The sequence below is a fragment of the Equus przewalskii genome, chromosome 4, assembly GCF_037783145.1.
Source record: "Equus przewalskii isolate Varuska chromosome 4, EquPr2, whole genome shotgun sequence".
Lineage (NCBI taxonomy): Eukaryota > Metazoa > Chordata > Mammalia > Perissodactyla > Equidae > Equus > Equus przewalskii.
In genome coordinates this window covers 20,494,204-20,513,263 of record NC_091834.1, presented here as the reverse complement: position 1 = coordinate 20,513,263, position 19,060 = coordinate 20,494,204, and the positions used below count along the sequence as shown (strand labels likewise).

The following is a 19,060-nucleotide window of genomic DNA, read 5'->3' as shown; positions in this document are numbered from 1 at the left end:
TTAGTGGAATTAGTATCCTTAATTTTATGTCCTAATGTGCTACCTGAGTCTTTCAGTTTTCCTCTGGGAAACTTCCATGAGTCTTTTATGTCTGAATTCTAAAAAAGTCAGACTGTGACTAGATTGGGATCTCGACTTTGCTGCAGATGTCTGAAATGTGAGGACCCCTGTCCCTTGCCAATTTCTGGTCCTTTTCAGGTTGGAAGCCTGGTCTTCCCTCATAACTGGCCTTTGTTCTCTGCATCCTCAGTTCTCTTTTCTTGGTCACTGTTTTATCATTAGATTTGGTTCATTCTCTTCATGGGCTATTTTCATGTTTCTGGAATTTCTCGCCCATGGATTGTGCTTTCTGCAGTATCAATTCTGATGTGATGACAGCTCCCAGTGTCCCGTGTACTTGGTCCTGGACAGTTTCTTGCCTGTATTATTTCTTCCATTTTCCTTTCTTCCTGGTTTGCCTTTCTTTCATTGAGAGAAGTGAATCACTTTCTGCATTTTTCTTATTTTCCTCATAGTAAAACTACTTCAGGGAAATAAGCCCTTCCAGGCCCCTGTGCATAACAGGGGGAAATAGCCTCTAGGTTCCTTTCCGCTGTTGCCTCATTGTGGAGGTTCCTGTCACTGTTCCCTGTTGTTGCTCCTCTGAAATGCAGCCTCAGAGATGAGCTGTGCTCTGGAGCACCGGGTGCCTGCCTGTCCCTGGGCCTCCACAGCGGGGGGATGTAGGAGAGACGGGTGGTCCCGCCTATGTGGCCCCTGGATGTGGGGGTGTGGCCTTCTTGGAGTTGTTTTTTCTCCCTGCTCTGGGCGATGCTGATGACTACTAGAGCGCCCTTTGTGAAACTCGTCCTGCTTGGATCCGGATGCAGATAGTCCAGTGAAGCCTCACAGAATCAGGCAGTCTCTCTCTGTTGGAACTTACTGAAGGTCAGGCTTGGGGGCTGGAACACAGAGAGCCTCTGCTCCCAGTGAGTGTACAGTTTATTTGAGGGGAGTGAGACCAAGAAGGAGCATTTACAATTCAGTGTGGCAGATACAAGGATGGATGTAAGCCTGGGGTGTGGCCCACGAGCCCAGAGTAGACACTAACTGAGCCATCTTGGGTGGTGACTGGTGAGGGGCAGTCTGAGGGGGCTTCCTGGAGGAGGTGATCTGTGAGCTCATAACTAAAGGGCAGTAAGAGTTAGCTGATGACATAGCTGGAACAACACCTACAAGTGAAGGGGCCCAAGAAAGCCTCATGTTGCCAAGAATTGTGAATTGTTCTCTGGGCTGGAGAGGAGCCAAAGGGTCCCTGGCACCTCTGAGATTGATTGGGACAGAGAATGTTAGAGAATGTTGCTGTTCCTGAAAATGTTTTCATCGCTGATGATTTCTGACACTGGTTCCCCTCTCTTTCTGTAATCCAGCCACTGCGTTCCAAAGTGTGACTTGTAATAGAGTCTTCTGTCCTCATGGGGATGAAACTCTTAATTTCTGCTAAGATTTAGAAGGAAAGACATATCTTAGAGAAGTTCGCTTCATAGGGAGTCTCTTGTTTGTGAGTAGCAGCTTTTTGTGTTTGAAGGCAGAGGGCTGATCCTCCAGAGGCCAGGCTCCCGATCCCCCTGATCCCTGATGCAGGTGACAAAGGGAGGGGACTTCGTCAGAGGCAGTGCCAGGGCTGCCACGGCTGCTTCGTGTGCATTAGGTGTGCAGTTTATGCCACGGCAGATTAAAAAAAAAGAAAAAGACAAGATATCTGTTTCCTGCTTTTTAGGGGCTTGTTATAGGAGCCAAACATGTATTTTAATGTAGCTAATGTTACTTGTAGCTCACGTAGAAGTCAGGAAAGTGTCATGAGAATGTTCTCGAAGATTGTAAAGGGGTCCCCCTTTATCCTCGGGGGTACGTTCCATGACCCCCGGTGGATGGCTGAAACCACAGATAGTACCAAACCCTTATATATACTATGTTTTTTCCTATGTGTTCATACCTGTGATAGTTTAATTTATAAGTTAGGCGCCGTAATAAAAGTTACTGTAGATCTTAGCAACCTCAACATACAGATTTTTTTCCTTCCTTATTAAGTCGAGAATTTTCACCTTTTCACTTAAAGGAAGCACTTTACGGCTTCTCTTTGGCATATCCAAATTGCCAGCATCACTGCTGTTGTGCTTTGGGGCCGTCACTGAGTAAGGGTTACTTGAACACAAGCACTGCGATACCGATAGTCGATCTGATAACCGAGATGGCTACAAGTGACTGATGGGCGGGTGGCGAATAGAGTGTGGGTCCGCTGGACAAAGAAATGAGTCATTTCCTGGGCAGGATCAAGTGGGACAGTGAGAGATTTCATCACGCTACTCAGAATGGCACGCAATTTAAAAACTTACGAATTGTTTATTTCTGGAATTTTCCATTTAATATTTTCGGACTGCTGTTGGCCATGGATAACTGAAACGGAAGAGAGGGAAACTGAGGACAAGGGAGGGCTACTGTAGTTACAAAACCGTGGCCTGCGAGAAGAGTGTTGAATCAATATGTGGTGGTTTGGTGCCCACTGAGAACTGTGGTTTGTTCTTGGCTATGGCCAGTAGAGCCAGAATTTACGCAAGTGGTACTCAGAGGACCCCAGTGACACACACATACCCCGTCAGCACTTCTGTGGAATTAGTCTATATTCATATTTCCCAGGGTATGGTAAAGTCGTCATGGGATTTCAAGCGATTCATGGGAACTGCTGAGAATGTGAGTTAAATTCCGTGGGTCAATGTCACCCTCACCCCTCTGAGTGCCCCTGTATCCCACAGACCCTGTAACCACACAGATGGCTTCTCAAGGTTTTGTCGTTGGCGACAATCTCCTCGTGTTAGAAGAAAACCTAGTACTCCTTGGGTAGACATCCTAACTAAACCTACAAGTGGTGTCGAAGGATGACCCATTTAGACATGTCGCTCTTGAACAAGTTGTAAGTAGTGAATTTTTTCTCTGGCTTGGCTTCTCACAGTCTGTCTCTATTCCAGGTGCTGCAGCGCAGTAAATGTAATTTGAAGAAGGCAAGAAGGAACCAATGGCTTTAGCTGGCTGCCCAGATTCCTTTTTGCACCATCCGTACTACCAGGTATGGGTGAGCATGGATGTCTGACTCTGGCAAATGATGTTGGCCAAGGGCCGCAGCACAAATGTAGTTCCTAACCTTGAACCATTCCATTACTAGCAGGTGGAGAAGGAATGCCTGAACTGGGGCTGTTCACACCTACTACGGTGCAAAAGACCAGGCATGTTCTGCACAGTCTTCCTTGCCTTGCTTTGGAAGATCTCATCGTTGTGTCCTCTTTGACCATGGCATCCTTTTTCATGGTGGTTCAAACTTGCCTGCAATGAAGCAGAGACTGTGTTGTCACCTGCTCAGCCCTAAAACTCCAGATGGCAAGTTGGAATGATAGCGAATATTGGGATGTTCAAGTGGAGACGTGAGCTTACAGGGCAAGGAAGTGCTTACGGGAAGGAAAACGTTTCTTAGTGGGTGGCTTCTTAGCCTAGCTATAACTGGCCTTTCATTCACGCAGGCCTTTCCCCAGATTGACTCCTTTTTCCCCCACCCTCATGGCATCAGGTGGGGTTTTGTTGGGGAACAAGTTCATCTCTGTTCCTACAATTTCTAGTTCTTCTTTGTGGGCTGCTAGACAAGTTTCCTTCATCTACTGAAACAGATTTTCATTTGCTTTACGGTGTGGTGGGATGCGTTTGAAGGAGTGGTCCTTGGTTCTTTGGATTTGGCAAGCGAATCTTGCTTTATCCTTGTCAGTCCTTTATCATTTAAGTACTTGTACCGACTCTCTTTTGGTCTCTGTCTATCCAGCAGGAGTCCCAGGTTTTGAAATCCTTCCGTATGCTCCACCCTTGATCTGATTTTTGCACTTCTCTAAACTTGTTTATTTCTCCCTAATCTGTGAAGTCTCCTTTTAGCTACAGTGATGAAAATTTGCCTATAGCATCCCAGCTGCAGAGGGACATCTTTTTAATTTTTTTGGTATCAATCTAAAAGAAACCTTCGAAGAAAGGCTGAAGATTAGGAATACCATTCACTGTAATCATTGAATTTGAGACAAAGCCAAAATTGAAGAGGGCTGAAACCTTGCAGAACTGTGAAGTTTTGTGGTGACCTGCTGGCCTGGTTAGTGGGTGAGCTGTACACCAGCTATCGCCCTCTGCCTTCTGCAGGATTATCTTCTTTTTCTTAAAGAGGCCCTGGTTGCCTCCCCCCGTTGATTAAAGCTCTCTGCTGCATCACAGGTCATGGGGCCAATTCTCGTGTGACCACTTAGCTTTGGCCGGTCGTCTGGGCCCAGAGTGCACCTCTCACCCCAGCCTGCTGCCTTGCACTTCGCACCGTGACTCCCAGGACAACGGGATCAGTGAACTACAAGGAAACCTTCCTGGGCGGTCCATGTTAAATTAGTTGAATAGTGTCATCTTCACTTGGGTACAGAGCAGACCTTCAGGGCCAGATGTGACGTAGGGAAGAGTGAAGGCCCTCTTAGTTCTCCTTCACACCCACTGGCATCTTGGATTTCTGCTGGTCCATACAGAGATGGCAGAAGCGCTAACTGAAGCCAATGCCTTACTTTATGACGTGTTCACTGTTTGTCAATGCTGCCCCAGTTGCCCGAGGCTGCTGTTCAGGAGCCAGGAAGCATTGGACAAATGGTGGGCCCCCTCAGTGATGCTCTGTCACCCTTTGAGGAGGTGCTCAGTCGTGCGTTTAGTGGCTTTTGAAGGCACTGTCTCACTCTTGTAAAAATCCAGCAACCAGACTTGGCAGCATTTATCCTCTGTTCCTGGAAAATTAGATGACAGTTCCAGAATTTCTCAGAAAACGGGATGATTTATAGTGAGTTCCATTCTTGAGCAATCTCCAATTACAGCAATTGGATACTTCTCCAAGTTTTTATAGGGAAGAATTTCTTCTTAAGATCTTCAACATACAAATAATTTTCTAATTCTAGCTGTTCACTGATAGCCATGGCCTGGATCAGATACAGTCAGGCAATGAGTTGCTGATACGTAGACTTTCTTATGTACACAGAAGCACCAAAATTAGTGTGTGCATTTAATTATCCTGCTTTCTGCTTAGAGACGGAGGCAGCAGATTGGGGTGTGGGGGGCGGGGGCTGGTGGAGCAGCGGATGGACTGCTGCACTTTTAAGATGTGGTGTTGTCATAGTTATGTGGCCTTGGGGGAATCACATAACTTTCCCGTCCCTTAGTTTTTCTGTTGGTCAAAAAGGCTTAATGGTGTTAGAGTTGTATGGGGATGGGAGGAAATGCATAGAGATTACCCAGCATGCGGCCAGCCACATCTTAGGCACCCAGTTCAGGTTTGTTACTTTTAATTCCTTGGTTATTGATCAAGTACATCCAGGTTCCAGACACAGTGTGGGTGCTAGGGAGGCAGCTTTGCGCCAGGCAGACAAACCCTAGGGCTTATGTGTCCTCCTCGGGGAGGTAGATGTGAGGTGACTGGCAAATAAGGTAATTGGGAATAATGGTAATAATTCTTAAGCAGATGAAATAGCACAGTGGGAGAGAGAGGCCGGAAGGTCAAGAAGGCCTCCCTGAGGAAGTGCCCGGAGCTGTGGGTGGCGCCCAGGCAGGACTGGGCAGGGCAGTCTGGGCAGAGGGCAGGCCGAGGAAATGCCCGGCCTGATGAGCTGAGGGAGGAGTTTATATTTTAGTCAACTAGAAATGAGAAATCTCGGTGGGGGGGGGGGCGTTATAAATAGAGGCTTACAGCCCCTTGTCTGCAGTTTTAAAATCCAAAAAGCTCCAAATGGAGAAGGGTTTTCATTTCTCATGTCACGGCAGGATCCAGCTTTGTCCGTTACTCTGCCCTAGATGGGCCAGATTACTAGGCCGCCCTGGACCCTGCATTATCTTTCTCAAGTCCAGACAATTCTTAATTCCCAACCGCATCCAGCCTCCAGGGTTTTGAAGAAGGGATTATGCGTGCCTATTACAAGAACTACGGTAAAGAAAAACATTTATTATCCTTCAGAAACATGCAAAAATAGAAAGTAAAATGAATTCGGGTACAAACATCTGAACAAAATATTAAGCTGTGCTTTAAGAATGAAACGGTTGCCTATAAATTTGATGGAGGTTGCTAATATTGCTACTGAATTTCCAAATATTTATTCCAAATATTTATTTTTACTGTTGTGATTTTTTTCCTGATTTGTGGATTGAAAGCACATGGGCTTGTGTTAGAAGGAAAGCATTGTAGAAACTGTCCTTGTGCCCCTGCCCTCCAGAGACTCAGCTTGCCGGTGGATTAGGACAACAGCATTCCTGCAGAATGGGTCCTCATTTCCCACCCTCCGTTTGTAGAGAAATTTCATACATTCTGTCCCAGCCCCAGCTTTCCACAAGTTGCATCTTTTGGCTCCATTTTAGTTATGTATCTCTGAGCCTTCAGGCTGGCAACCTGCCTTCTAGTGCAGGAGTTGGCCAACTGCAGCCCGTGGGCCAAATCCGGCTGGCTGTCCACTTTTGTAAATAAAGTTTTATTGGAACACAGCCACACTCTTTTGTTTACATCTCGCCCGTGGCAGCTTTCAGGCCACATCAGCAAAGCTCGAATGAGTCTTCTGGGTGGACAGAGGCCACAGTGGCCTCCTTATGTCCGCTTGTCTCGTGCTCATTGTTGGGGCAACAGGGTCAAGACCAATAGCCCTTGAGTAAGACTTCGCTTGCCGATCACATACAGCTATGGATTTTCTGTTGGTTGCCCTGACATCTGGATTCATCCATCTTTTGGCAGAGGAGCTGGAGGATGACATCATTCCTTATAGTCAATTGGGATCAGTCTCTGGAAATGAATATCATTCCCAAGTCTCTGTCACTGTTCTTTTTTTAAGTCAGAGAGTGATTCTGTAGCTCTTGCATTTTTAACCTTATACACCTGTAATTTGGCAAAGGGACATTTTCGTTGGAATACATTTTCTTCAAGAAATTTGTGGACAGTAACTTCCCATGTCATAGCTCTTATACTTGAGGTGGGAGAATGCAAAGATCATTTGAAACATCCCATATTTTTATTTTATGAGACTGTTCCAACTGATAGGACATTTACCGAAAATGGTTTTGCAGATCATTTAAGATTATAATTCTTAATTTAGTAACAACCACTATTTAATAGAGATGTTTTGTGAGGTAAAGCAGGCAATTTATAAATGCATTGACAATATACTACTATTCAGCTGCATGACCATACACTTTGTTTAAATTCTCTGTACATTTTTTCTTTTTACAATGTCACTGTAAGAATCAGAGGTCACTTACAAAGCGCTGGGCATTGTGCTTGGCACATAAAAGACCCTCAGTAAATGAGAGCTATTATTTTGACATTACATGAGCTGCTCTCTGATTGAGCATAGAATTCTTTTTTTAGAAGTACAATTTTTAAGTGATTTTTGTGATACCTATGTAAGTTTGAGATTACAGTCTTTTCAAGTCTTTGAAATCACTGTAAAATATTCACTGAAAAATATATGGCATTTGGTTTGGGAAAACATTTTCTCACTGATCTGGCAAATTGCAGTTAATTGGCTTCATTATTGAAATCCTAGATAGTTAATGACGTGTTAGGAAATAGCATGTGTTTTTATACTTTCTGTAACTTATGGAATCAGTGTAACACTCTTTTCCTTAAATGTTTGGAATAACGTGGCTAATTGCTCATTCACTTGCTGTGTTATAAATGATGGACAGACCGTGGTTCGATGTTGGGACACCAGATTAATGACATGCCCACCTTCCCTTCAGAGACTCCTAGCGCTGGCCTGATAGACACCAGGTGCAAAACTAACTGGATCAGTGTCAACAGTGTGCTTTGTGGGGACCAATAGGGACCTAACGTTGTTTCCTGACAAAACCGTCAAACGTGGACATTCTATAGCCCAGAGCTCATGACTCAGTGGAGGTGGGTAGAGGGGAAAAGATTCAGCACTTCTGTGTACTCCTCTTGGATTCTCCCATTTAACCATCTAGCAACCCTGTGAGATGAGACCTTCATGATACCCATTGTACAGATGAAAAACTGAGGCTCTTACTATGTGCTGGTCGTCATACCAAGAAACTTTACTTGGATTTTCCCATTTAATCCTCCCACCAGCCTGTGAGGTGGGGGCCTTCCTGATCTCCCCTTACAGATGAGAATGTCAAGACAGAGGGACATTTCCCCTACTGAGGAATGGTTTATATCTTTGAAGGGGAGTGAGTGTGTTAATAATGGTGAGACTGAGGAGGAGGAGAAGTTATTGTCCAGCTGTCATGGACTTAATTCTCCTCAGAGCTTCCATAATGAAACATTGAGTTTGTATCCTGTGATTTTGCTCTTACTGAATTTATTTGATCCCAAAATACCGTAAGATTAAGGGTGAATTTTAATGGCAGCTTTTTAGTCAAAATAAAGAGAAAGATGATCATGTATAATCCTTAAATGTGGATCAGTTGGAAGATGTTTGAATTTCAAAAATGTTAAAATGGGAGAATGTCTTAATGAAATACTATAAATAAATGAATAAATTTAAATAAATATTTAAAAAGTATGTATTTTTTTATTAGAGAGACAGACATGTTCTATTCAGAATGCTTTTGTTTTTATTGCCTAAAGCTCATCTTCTTAAATAGTGTCATCCTTTTAAGTGTAGGCTCGAAGTCTCAGATTTCTTCTGAATAACACTCATAGCTTTATTTATTGAATACCTTCTGTGTATTATTTTTATTTTGTATCTGATACTGTGGCAAGCGCTGTGCAAGTGTTATTTTGTCTATTTTTTCTTTCAAGGGGACCACAGCTTGAAGAGGCTGGTAGCTCCCAGGGTCACAGGGCTTGTACGTTGCAGATCAGGGACGGGGCCTATGGGACACATGTCCTTCTCCACCCTGCCATTCTGCTTCTCCTTGGCATTGTGTGCTTGGCTGGGCAGGTGTGTGATGCCAGCTTGCAGACCAAATTGATTGATTGAGAGGCCAGAGTAAGATTTCATAGCCAGACAGAAGGGCTGGAAAGGTGGGAGGCTTGGGGCCAGCAGAATTAGAAAGTTGCCGTGGTGGGGGGTTTCATTTGTGAAATTGTGAATCGGGGCCCTGGATGCCTTGTGGGCTGCTCAGTGTGGGGGTGGCCTAGCTTTGGATATCAGACAGTCACTCATCAACCCCGTCCCCAAACACACATTTGTTGCTGGTAATGTGACAGGACTTGCCTCGTGGGGGGCTTGGAGGATAAGTGTACCTGTACTTGCTTGTTCTGGGTGTGTGTTTTCTGGTGTCAGCTGAATTACTGACCGTCATCCATGTTGTCCCTTTGGCTTAGGAAGTCCTGTGTTGTCTGGCCACTGCCCACCCCTCTGGCCTCCTCTTGGCCCCCTCATCTTCTCACTACACTCTGGCTGCTGGTTGTCACGTCTTGCACGGGTCCACGCTCGCCCTGCCTTCTGTAAGAGTGTGTGCTTTCTGCAGACCTCCCCCCTGGGCTCAGGGTCATGTTTGCAGAGAAGGTAACTGGACCTTCTAAGGGAGGTTGACATCCGTCGTGGTTTGCACATCGCAGACTCACATTCTGCTTGCTGTTCTGTAATTATGAACAGTGTCTCCTCTCGCTCTTGCGTACACCCTGGTCATAGCCATGAGTTATGTGTCACCCTGCTCCTGGGCCAGAGTTAAGGATCTCAGCCTGTTTCCTGGAGTGGGTACTGCACTGTTGGAAGCTGAGGTGGAGGGGGCCTGGCGACACGATTGGGTTGGATTTTGGAAGCAGGCTCTGGCTGCTGTGTGGAGAACTCCGTTTCTCTGGTGTAAGGCTGTCCTTCTCAGGGCTCTGGAGCACAAAGGCAACGCTTGTCCCTGCCTCCTGTGGGCCAGCGCGGTGGATGGCAACCTTGTGGAGGGGTGAGGCTCCTGGGCACCCCGAGGCCCTGGAGCCATTTCTGTGTTCTCTGACAAAGTTGAGGACAGGTTCACAGCTGGGGATCTGGTACCATGTTAGAATATTTGAATATGGCAGAGAGTCTGTGGTATTGGTATTAACGATTTATTAAACTTCAATGAAGCAGGCATTTCTTTCCTTCCTGTCGCCGAGGTGTGGAGGGCATTATTATGGCACTTCGGCCGGCGGATTTGGGCGAGTGGAACTTGTGTGCTCAGCTGCGGAGGGACACGCTGTGGCTGCTTCCTGCATGGGCTTCAGACAGCCAGCCTGAGGACAAGGATGTGTTGTAAACAAGTAGTGAATGTTTTGATTGACAAAAATTTTTAGGCTATTTTAACTTTTTTAAAAAAATGGTGCATTTTGGGAGAGAGGGGAACCTTGAAATTATTCCTTTTATTAAAGCGTATGGAATAATTTAAACATGAGCTTTTTCCTCTATTTAATTTCTTCTTTGGTCTTTAAAGTAGTAACTAGGTTTAAATTATGTTCTTTTTTTTTGAGGACGATTAGCCCTGAGCAAATTGCTGCCAATCCTCCTCTTTTTGCTGAGGAAGACTGGCCCTGAGCTAACATCCATGCCCATCTTCCTCTACTTTATATGTGGGACGCCTTCCACAGCATGGCTTGCCAAGTGGTGCCACGTCTGCACCCGGAATCCGGCGGGTGAACCCTGGGCTGCCAAAGCGGAATGTGCGAATTTACCCGCTGCGCCACCGGCGGGCCCCTAAATTATATTCTTGTATTCCTGTGCCGTATCTAGCTCATGCTCAATTTCACAGTGGCATGCGTGGATCCTTTTATTGTTACTGGTTATTTTTTCTTCTTTGGGCAGTGTCCTCTGCTCTCTTTGCCTCATTTGGCACCTGGTGGCGGACGGACCCTGCTCACCTGTTCTCACCAGCACCAGTTATTAACCCCAGCAAACAGGGGCCACTAATGCATCCTGGTCATAGCTTTATCATACAGTGAACACTTACCTCGGCACTTCCCCTAGAACATGTTAAATATTTATGCATGTTTGAGGGAGACCCTGAGAACGTGTCTACTGGCACCTTTTAAAAATTATTATTATTTTGTATTAGCTAGGAAGAAACCCTCGCCTAAAAAAGCTTTTGAAATTGCTATTATTGGAGGTTAGCATTGTTATTAACTTTATTTTTCCATAATTGATCTTTTAAGGAGAAAGTAAATATTTAGCTGATGTTTTAGCATTTCCACTTACTGAATTTTCTGTCACTTTGCTTGTGTTGCTTAACTTTTCTGGAAAAGTGATAGGAAATCCGACATTTCTTTTTCTGTAGGTGGATTTCCCATGTCTGCCTGCAGCTCGGTGTGGGCTCCTCCTGGGCTTGCTGAGAGGAGCTAAGGTTCTTTCTGGGAAGGGCATCCGCCGCCGGGCGGGGGAGGGCGGGGTGTCTCCACTGCTGTTTCTGGTGCCCCAGAGCCTGCTTACGACAGAGGGACTGGGATTTGATCACTCGATAGTGGAGCTCAAAAAAGTAAAAAATAAACCGTAAAAGGAGCATAAACTCATAGGAAGAACAAGACTTTTCATTATTGGTTGAAAATTGGAAAGTGTGACAGAAATGTAAGAAGCTAGTTCTGACGGTTATTTCACAGGGAAACTGGCATCGACTCTGATTGTTCAGGATAGTCACAATTGGGATGGAGATATTGAGGTTGCTTTGCATGGGCTGCCATCTCGGGCTCGACTGAGGTCCTCACACGCTGGCATTGCCCTTCGAAACCTGTGCGCCTTGTCCCTTCTGCTCCCCGGTCTTCGCTGGGGGTCCCTTTTCGATCAGGCCTTCCATCGAGTTCTATTTGAATTGCAACCTCCTCCCCTATTGACACTGCTGTATGCTTTTCTTTTATTATTCCATGGCACCACCCCCTTAAATTATAAATAAGTAAATTGTGTGGTATGTTTATTGCTTACTATCTGTTTTCTCCAAATAAAATGTAAAGCAAAGAGGGTAGGATCTTTGCTTTAAGCACGAATGTGCTGGCCTTATATTAGGTGCTTAGTCGATATTCGTTGAATGGGTGGGTGAGTGTCTTTGAAGATCGGGTCTACTTCTCTGTTCCTTAGGTGACCTAGAGTTCGATATCTGAGTCTCTCAGCTCTGATCGGTTACGCTGGAACTGCATCGCCCTGGCGAGGATTGTATAGTCCTCCTTGAGCTCAGACTTTGATCAGAAATTGCAGACTTCCTTTCGTTGGTTCATAAAGCTTTCTTGTACCGAGAACTGTGAAAAGCAATTTCTGCTTTCAGGATTTCCAGGCTGGATTTTCAGCTTGGGTGTGGTGTATTTCAGGCTCCCAATGAACTGGGTGTTAATGTGTTATGAAACCTGCTTCTTAGTGAACAAATTGGTTTGAGTAAATTTAGGTCAGTGGTCTTCAGAGACTGAACTATTAGGTGTAGAGTGAGGGTTTAGGATGCAGATTCACGGGACCCTGGGCATGATCCTGTCTCCCGTGTGTGGGGTACGATTGAGACATGACAGTCACTTCTCAGCTACTCTCAGAGTTGGTGGTTCAAGGCGAGATGTGAGGTTGCCTGTGCTCAGGATGCTGCAGTGGCCATGAAAAAAGCATGGGTCGCAGTCAGCAGGACTCGGTAACCAGTTAGAATGTGGATAAGGACGAGTTTGAGGCTGACTCTTCTTTCTGGTTTGGGTACCTAACTGAAGGATTGCTGACTAGTGTTCACTAAAGTATTTCTGGGGACTATTGTAATGCCAGCACTTCAGAATACATAAATTTCAAATCTAATTGATCTTCCTGTTACCCAAACTAGCCTCTCTTCTCCCCCAAACCCGGTGTCAGTTCGCCATCTTCTTGATCATCCAAGCGTCCAGTCTTTGAGTAGGGATGGATTGTCCTTTTCTCTTATCCCTACATCAGTCATATCTTTTTCTGTGCACCTGGTGAACACTGTTGCACGGGCCTCTGGTTCCTGGCTTGGGAAGCCCTATCCCGTGTGGTGGCCTGACACTTAGTCTGCCGAGCTGTAACATTTGTGCAGGCTGAGCGTCAGCGTTTCGCTGGACTCTTTAGAGACTCCAGGCTTCCCTGGAGTGAGAGGAGTCAATGCGCTGGGGTGATCAAGGCTGGGTCTGCTTTGTTCTCAGCAAGTCCATTTTGAGCAGTTTTGGTGTAGAGTCACATGACCTTGTTATTGTTCCTCACAGCTCCTCCTAGAGACTGGTGCTGGGGGAAGGGTTAACAGATAGCTGTATCTGACAGTCGTATTTTAAATGGATCCAGGGATCTGTTAGCCCAGGAACGTCTTTTTAGAGAAAGAGAGGAGACCTTAGGTAGAGATGTGAATGAGCAGTCTCCTCAAATGCCTGGGGGAGGTGCACGGACCAGGAAGATGGTCTCTTCAGACCTGCTGCCGAGGAACAAGGTTCATAACTCAGGGGAGGGTTCTTGGATAAAGAAACATTTTGTATCCTCGGTGGTGGAAACAGGAAGGGCTGGTGCAGTGTCTGTAGATTATCGGTGCCCAGTATGTGTTAGATTTGTAGTGCTTGTGTTCCACACGTGGTACAAATGATATACGCATTACACACACGCATGCTTCCATCCTTTCTGAGGAGCATAACTCCTTTTGGTGGCATGACTGGGAGCACACAGTCTGGCACCTGGACCTTCTGCGGTGGAGGCCAGCTGTCCGTGATGCCCTTGCTGTTTGTTGAAGGTGGAGGAACCCTGTCGCTCATTAGGCATTTGTCATTTACAACTGCTTTTCGAGTGTGTACAACTCTGAAAGAACTGTGAAGACCCTCCATGTGTCTTCCCTTGACCCTCCCCTTTCTCCCACCTATACAAGGCTGTAACAAAGTGGGATGTCATCTCTTTGGGGATTGAGAAAGGAACTGGCCTTTATTTTGTGTCGGGACTTTTTTTTTCCTCCCCAAAGCCCCACTACATAGTTCTATATCCTAGTTGGAAGTCCTTCTGGTTTTTCTATGTGGGACGCCGCCACAGCATGGCTTGATGAATGGTGTTGGGTCCACACCTAGGATCTGAACCAGCAAACCCGGGGCCACCAAAGCAGAGCAGGCGAACTTGACTACTAGGCTGCCTGAACAGTCCCTGTTGGGACTTTTTATACTTGTCACTCAGTCTTCCCAGCAAACTCTGTGAAATGGGTACTATTATCCAAATTTACCTCTGTTGACTCTGAGGCTCAGAGACTTCTGTTGACTTACCTAGCTCAGGTCAAAGAGCCAGAATGTGTAAGGTGCTAGGTTCACCCTCAGCTCTCTCTCGTCCCAACCTGAGTCCCTCCCCTTCTCCCCACTTTGGGCATAATTTCGGGGAGTTGATCATAATATTCCCATCTTTTATTTTGTCTGTGTTGGTCATTCTGGAGAGTTTCTACTGCTCTGTCTTCATGGGGGCTCTCCTACCCCAGGCTTCTCCAGCCCTCAGTGGAAAGTCCAGGGTGTGTCCTGAGATCTGTCATGAGGATGGCAGGAGAGTAGAGAAGAGGTGTAGTGTCTGATCTGCTGTTAATCCCATCCAGTGTATTTTTCATCTCATGTATTGTGTTTTCATATCTAGAGGTTGGATTTGGTCATTTTCTGTCTTCCATTCCTTGCCTTATCAGGATCATACTTTCTTTTACCTTCTTGAACACATGGAGTGTATTTATCCTAGTTGTTTTAACATACTTGTCTTCTATCATCTTTGACATTCCTAGGTCTGTTTCTCTTGGTTGATTTATCTTGTCATTATGGATCTTATTTTCTTCTCAAGCCCGATAGTTTTTGATTGAATGTAAGACGTTGTGAGTTTTACATGGTTGAGTGCTGGATTTCTTTTTGGTATCCCTTTAAATATTTGGGGGATTTATTATGGGAACAATTAGTCTTCTTGGAAACACTTTGATCCTCTTGAAGCTTGCTTTTAAACTTTGTTAGCTGGGCCTGGAATTGCTTTTAATCTAGACCTAATTTGCCCTCACTTGAGGCAAGACCCTTCTAAGGACTTGATTCAGTGTCCCATGGAGCTTTCCTTTCTGGCTGGAGGGAGCACAGACTTTGCCCTGCACTGTGAGCTCTGGAGATTGTTCTCCCTGCTTCTTGCCCGTGCTTCGTTCCCTGGCCTGTGGAGTTTCTTTACATGCATGCGTTAATCAATATTCAGCTAACAATTTGCAGGGCACCCTCTGCAGGTCTCCAGCACTCTCCTCTGTGCCCCGGCCTCCCTGGACTCTGAATTCTGTCTCCTTAGAAGGACCGCCAGACTGTGTGTGAGATCCCTTTCCTTGTGCTGCAGATTAGAGACTGTGCAGGCAGCGAGTGGGCCACTGGGAGAGCTCCCTGCATTTGCTTCCTCTCTCTCAGGAGTACTGTCCTGTGCTGCCTGCTGGCAAACGTATGAAAAGTATTTCAAGTTTTTATTTAAGGGGAGGGGTACATCTAGTCCTTGATATCCCATCTTAACTGGAAGCACAGAAATCCCTCATAATACTATTTTAACCATGGTTCTAGGAATAGATTATCCTCACAACATTTTTATGTAGTATACAGAATCAGCTTTGGAGCTGAAAAGAAATACAGAGATCATGTGGTCCAAAGACCTCACTATACAGATGAGGAAACACGCAAAGAGAATGAAGTTCTTTGCTCAGTCATGGAGTTTGTCACACCAGCAATTGATAAGCATTTGGCTCATGACACCACAAGCTTTTTCATACACGAAGATGCGATGAACAGCTTCTTGTGACCCACGCCAAGGTCAGGACCCAGCATGCCTCCCTGCTGCCAGGGCTGACCAGGTGTTGTCTTGTAGGGACAAGCAGCTCTTGGGCAAGAGGACTGAGTTTCTAGTGCTCGGGGATCTGTGCTGCTTGTTCACTTTTGTCTTGGCCACTTGCCTTGCACAAAGCTCTATGGAAGGTACCCCAAAGGAGCACCGCCTTGACTTGTCAGCCGTGTCCTTCAGCAAGCTTCTCTCTGCTCTTCCCTGCTCCATCACACACCTAACCTGTGAAGAGCTATCATACCTGGTCCAGGTGCAGTGTGGGAACCCAGGCGGGATGCAGTGGGGACCCAGGCTGGCACTGTGGGCCAGACCCAGCTTACCTCATTCTGCCTCCGGACTCTTGGCCGCAGGCTGCCATTCGCCCTGGGCCCTCTGCTAGCCAGAGGGCACATCGAAATGAGGAAGAGCCACCACTGAGGATTACATCATATTAAACCCGGGGGCCTTTTCCTGCTCAACCAGGACAGTGAGAACCCTTTCCGAATTCTGAAATGATTGTTGAAAAAGTTCAAGGAAGAGGTCCCTCTCCTCATTAATTGGTAATTCTTCTAATTGGGGAAACAGAGTGTGGGGGTGCTGGCTACTCTGCTAGAAAGACAGCCCTGTCTCAGTTAATCCTTGTAACAGCCCGGCATGTGGTTTGGTGCCTGAGTTTGGATGTAGACATTTCAGGGGGTGGTTGTGCTAAGAGAGAAAGTGAGAAGGCTCGAGCTGAAGCTGTCAGATTCGCTTGACTGCAGTGGCTCTGTGCACTCCACTAGGGAGGTCTCAGGATTGTGATCCCCATTTTAGACGAGGGATTGTCATCACCCGGCTGGTATACCAGGGTTTGAACCAGTTCTCCCAGCTTCAAAGCTGTGCTCTGAGGGGCATGCCGCTGCCTTTTGTTAATGATCGCTTTTAAATTTGGTCCTTTTTGTTTGAGGTCTGTGTAGCTGGGCGACCTGATTCCTTTTGCCTCTCAGGAGGGGTTCAGCCTGTGGGTGGCATTTTGGCCTCGGTGCATGCAGTCATCTTCTGTGACGGGTAGGGGTGGGGACAGAGAGGGAAGCCTGGGGTCGCTTCCATTTTTCCAGAACTTGGAGTCGTGTTTGGCCAAAATCAGAACGCATTTTATTTCATTTGGAAGTTTGTTGTTTGTTTATCAGATTCTTCTCATACCCTGCATCACATTTTAACTGATCCTCTCACAGCACTTTAAAGGTTGTGATTGCCAGCATTGTTAACCGAGCAGTTAGAGGTTCTGTGTTGTCTCATTTCCAGACTAAGTCACTGTAGAACTGATGGTCCGTAAAGGAGCTACTTACCTACTGTTCTAACAAGTTAACATTATATTAATACGTGTAGGTGTTTTGGTCTCTATTCATTTTCCTTTTCACAAGGGAAGGGTGTTCTAGAAAATAAATGGCATGGGTGGTGGAAAACGTGGGACTTCACATCCAAAGATCTGATGTCCTGCTTTGTCCTACTGTTGCCTACACACTTGTCAGGCTACTCCCATCGTCCTCTTGTAAGTGGGCCATCATAGTAACATCTCCCTGTGAGGGGGTGGGGAGTGACCAATGATGGAGAGCGAAAGGCCACATCCTGTGTCTGGAGCAGATGTGCTGAACAAACGGGAGGCCTTCGTACTTCCTATGTCACGTCACCTATACAACTGTATTTGCTGTTCTGTTTTGCTGAATAGTGTGTGTTTGGGCAGTTGGGCAGAGCTCAGTGACCGGGTCATTCGGAAGGTGCTCACTGACCCTGACTCATTGGGTTCCTCCTGGGAAAGGAAGAGGGAGGGAGTCCCTGGCACTCTGACTCCCCCGACCTGGGCAAATGGCCGTGACGGGCAAGAACAAGTGGAGGGTGCCCAGCTGGAGGGTGCTCTTCCGAGAGGGCCTGAGAAAATCCCAGGGGCCTTTGCCTCCTGCATCTTGACCAGTCTCTGGAGAGTTAAGTAGATCCCATGAGACAACAAAATGCCCCTTACCAAATTTATTACAACTTTTAATTTTTGACAGAAACCACCAGTTGGGTTTAAAATCAGTAAGTTCAGAACTTTGGAAAAACTTCAACCGTATGTGAAAGCAAGAATGGACAGTAGAGTTATTGGTGCAAGAAACATTGTGCTGTCATTTACTAAATGGAGTGTTTGTGACATCACATTTCTTATTAGTTAGAATTTCACTGACTTGAAATAGCTCCTTTTCTGAGCCACAATAATTATATCGGCAGGAATTCCCCACTTCTCACTAGAGTTCCTAAGACACAGACCAATTGTAAAATTGTAAAATTGTGAAATTGTTGGTGTTTCCTACCCTCTGACTTCCAGGCCCACCTCTCCGAGTGATGGCTGCCCCTTCTTGGCAGCAGACCCTGGTCTTTGTTATTAGTCATTTCTACCTAGTTCTGAATTTTAGTCGGTGTGGTACCCCTCCCAACAAGTTATATACATAATTAAAGACCTGGATGTAGTCAGAAGACCTTAAATACTGGAAGAGTCGACTTTTCCTTCGGGGACTGGAGAGGAGATGGCAGGGTTCTGGATCAGGGTTGAGTCAGGGAAGCAGAACACTGAGTGATGTGGAATAAGGGGTCGATTGGAGGGCCAGCCCTTAGCAGTCGTGGGGCTGCATTCACGGCAGGACCGCCTGGTGGCAGATGCGGTGCTCAGGCGAAGCAGGGAGCCTGAGAGCAAACCTGCCTTCTCTTGCCACCTCCACCTCCTTGCCTGTGAGTCTCTGGGCTCCTGAAGGATGGCCAGTTGTGACTCGCAGCACTGTAGCAAAGACGTGCGGCCTCTTGTTCGGGCTTTGGGAATTTGTGAACTTCAATTTCTGTGTTTGCTCTGAGGTAGATTTGAAAATTCCGACATGAGCACCTCTCCGGGTTCTAGGAGAGGGTGAAGGCCTTGTGGGTGTGTGTCCACTGAGTGTTGCCACTCTGGCAATAAGTGGGGGCAGGGTTGAGAAGGCCACTTTATCCTTTTGAAGTTGCGCTTTGTGGGGTTCATTTTTCAGTTAGCTACTATTTTCTTCATAAACATCTAATGGGTGAGTCCACATCTCGGGACTCCTTTAGGTGTGAAACTGGGCATCCAGCCTCCTTTTGGGGCCATGCTCCTTCCTGTATTTGCAATGCCTGCCCCTAGGGGCCAGTATCAGAACCTGTTCTGTCCGCTTCTACTTGTGATTGAACTCACTTCAGGAAAAGGAAAACTGAAAGGAAATCAGAAGAGATGTTGACTGAATTTCCATTATATGATCATATATGTATTTGGTTTGCTGTACCATCAGCTATTCACAAGTGGC

General features: G+C 46.2%; 1 protein-coding gene across 6 annotated transcripts in view; it reads left to right on the top strand.

Moving 5' to 3' along the window:
* GRB10 (growth factor receptor bound protein 10) overlaps positions 1–19,060 on the top strand; it is a 205,173-nt gene that overhangs the window by 61,300 nt on the left and 124,813 nt on the right. For 4 of the 6 annotated variants that reach the window (XM_070615608.1, XM_070615609.1, XM_070615610.1 and 1 more), the window contains one exon: positions 3,006–3,103. The exons of 1 other annotated variant lie outside the window; for it this stretch is intronic. In XM_070615608.1, coding sequence (XP_070471709.1) covers positions 3,053–3,103 — 51 coding nt within the window. In that variant the 5' untranslated portion in view covers positions 3,006–3,052. Of the gene's footprint in view, positions 1–3,005; positions 3,104–19,060 lie in introns of those variants that run through there. One more of the 6 variants, XM_070615615.1, reaches the window with a different exon arrangement.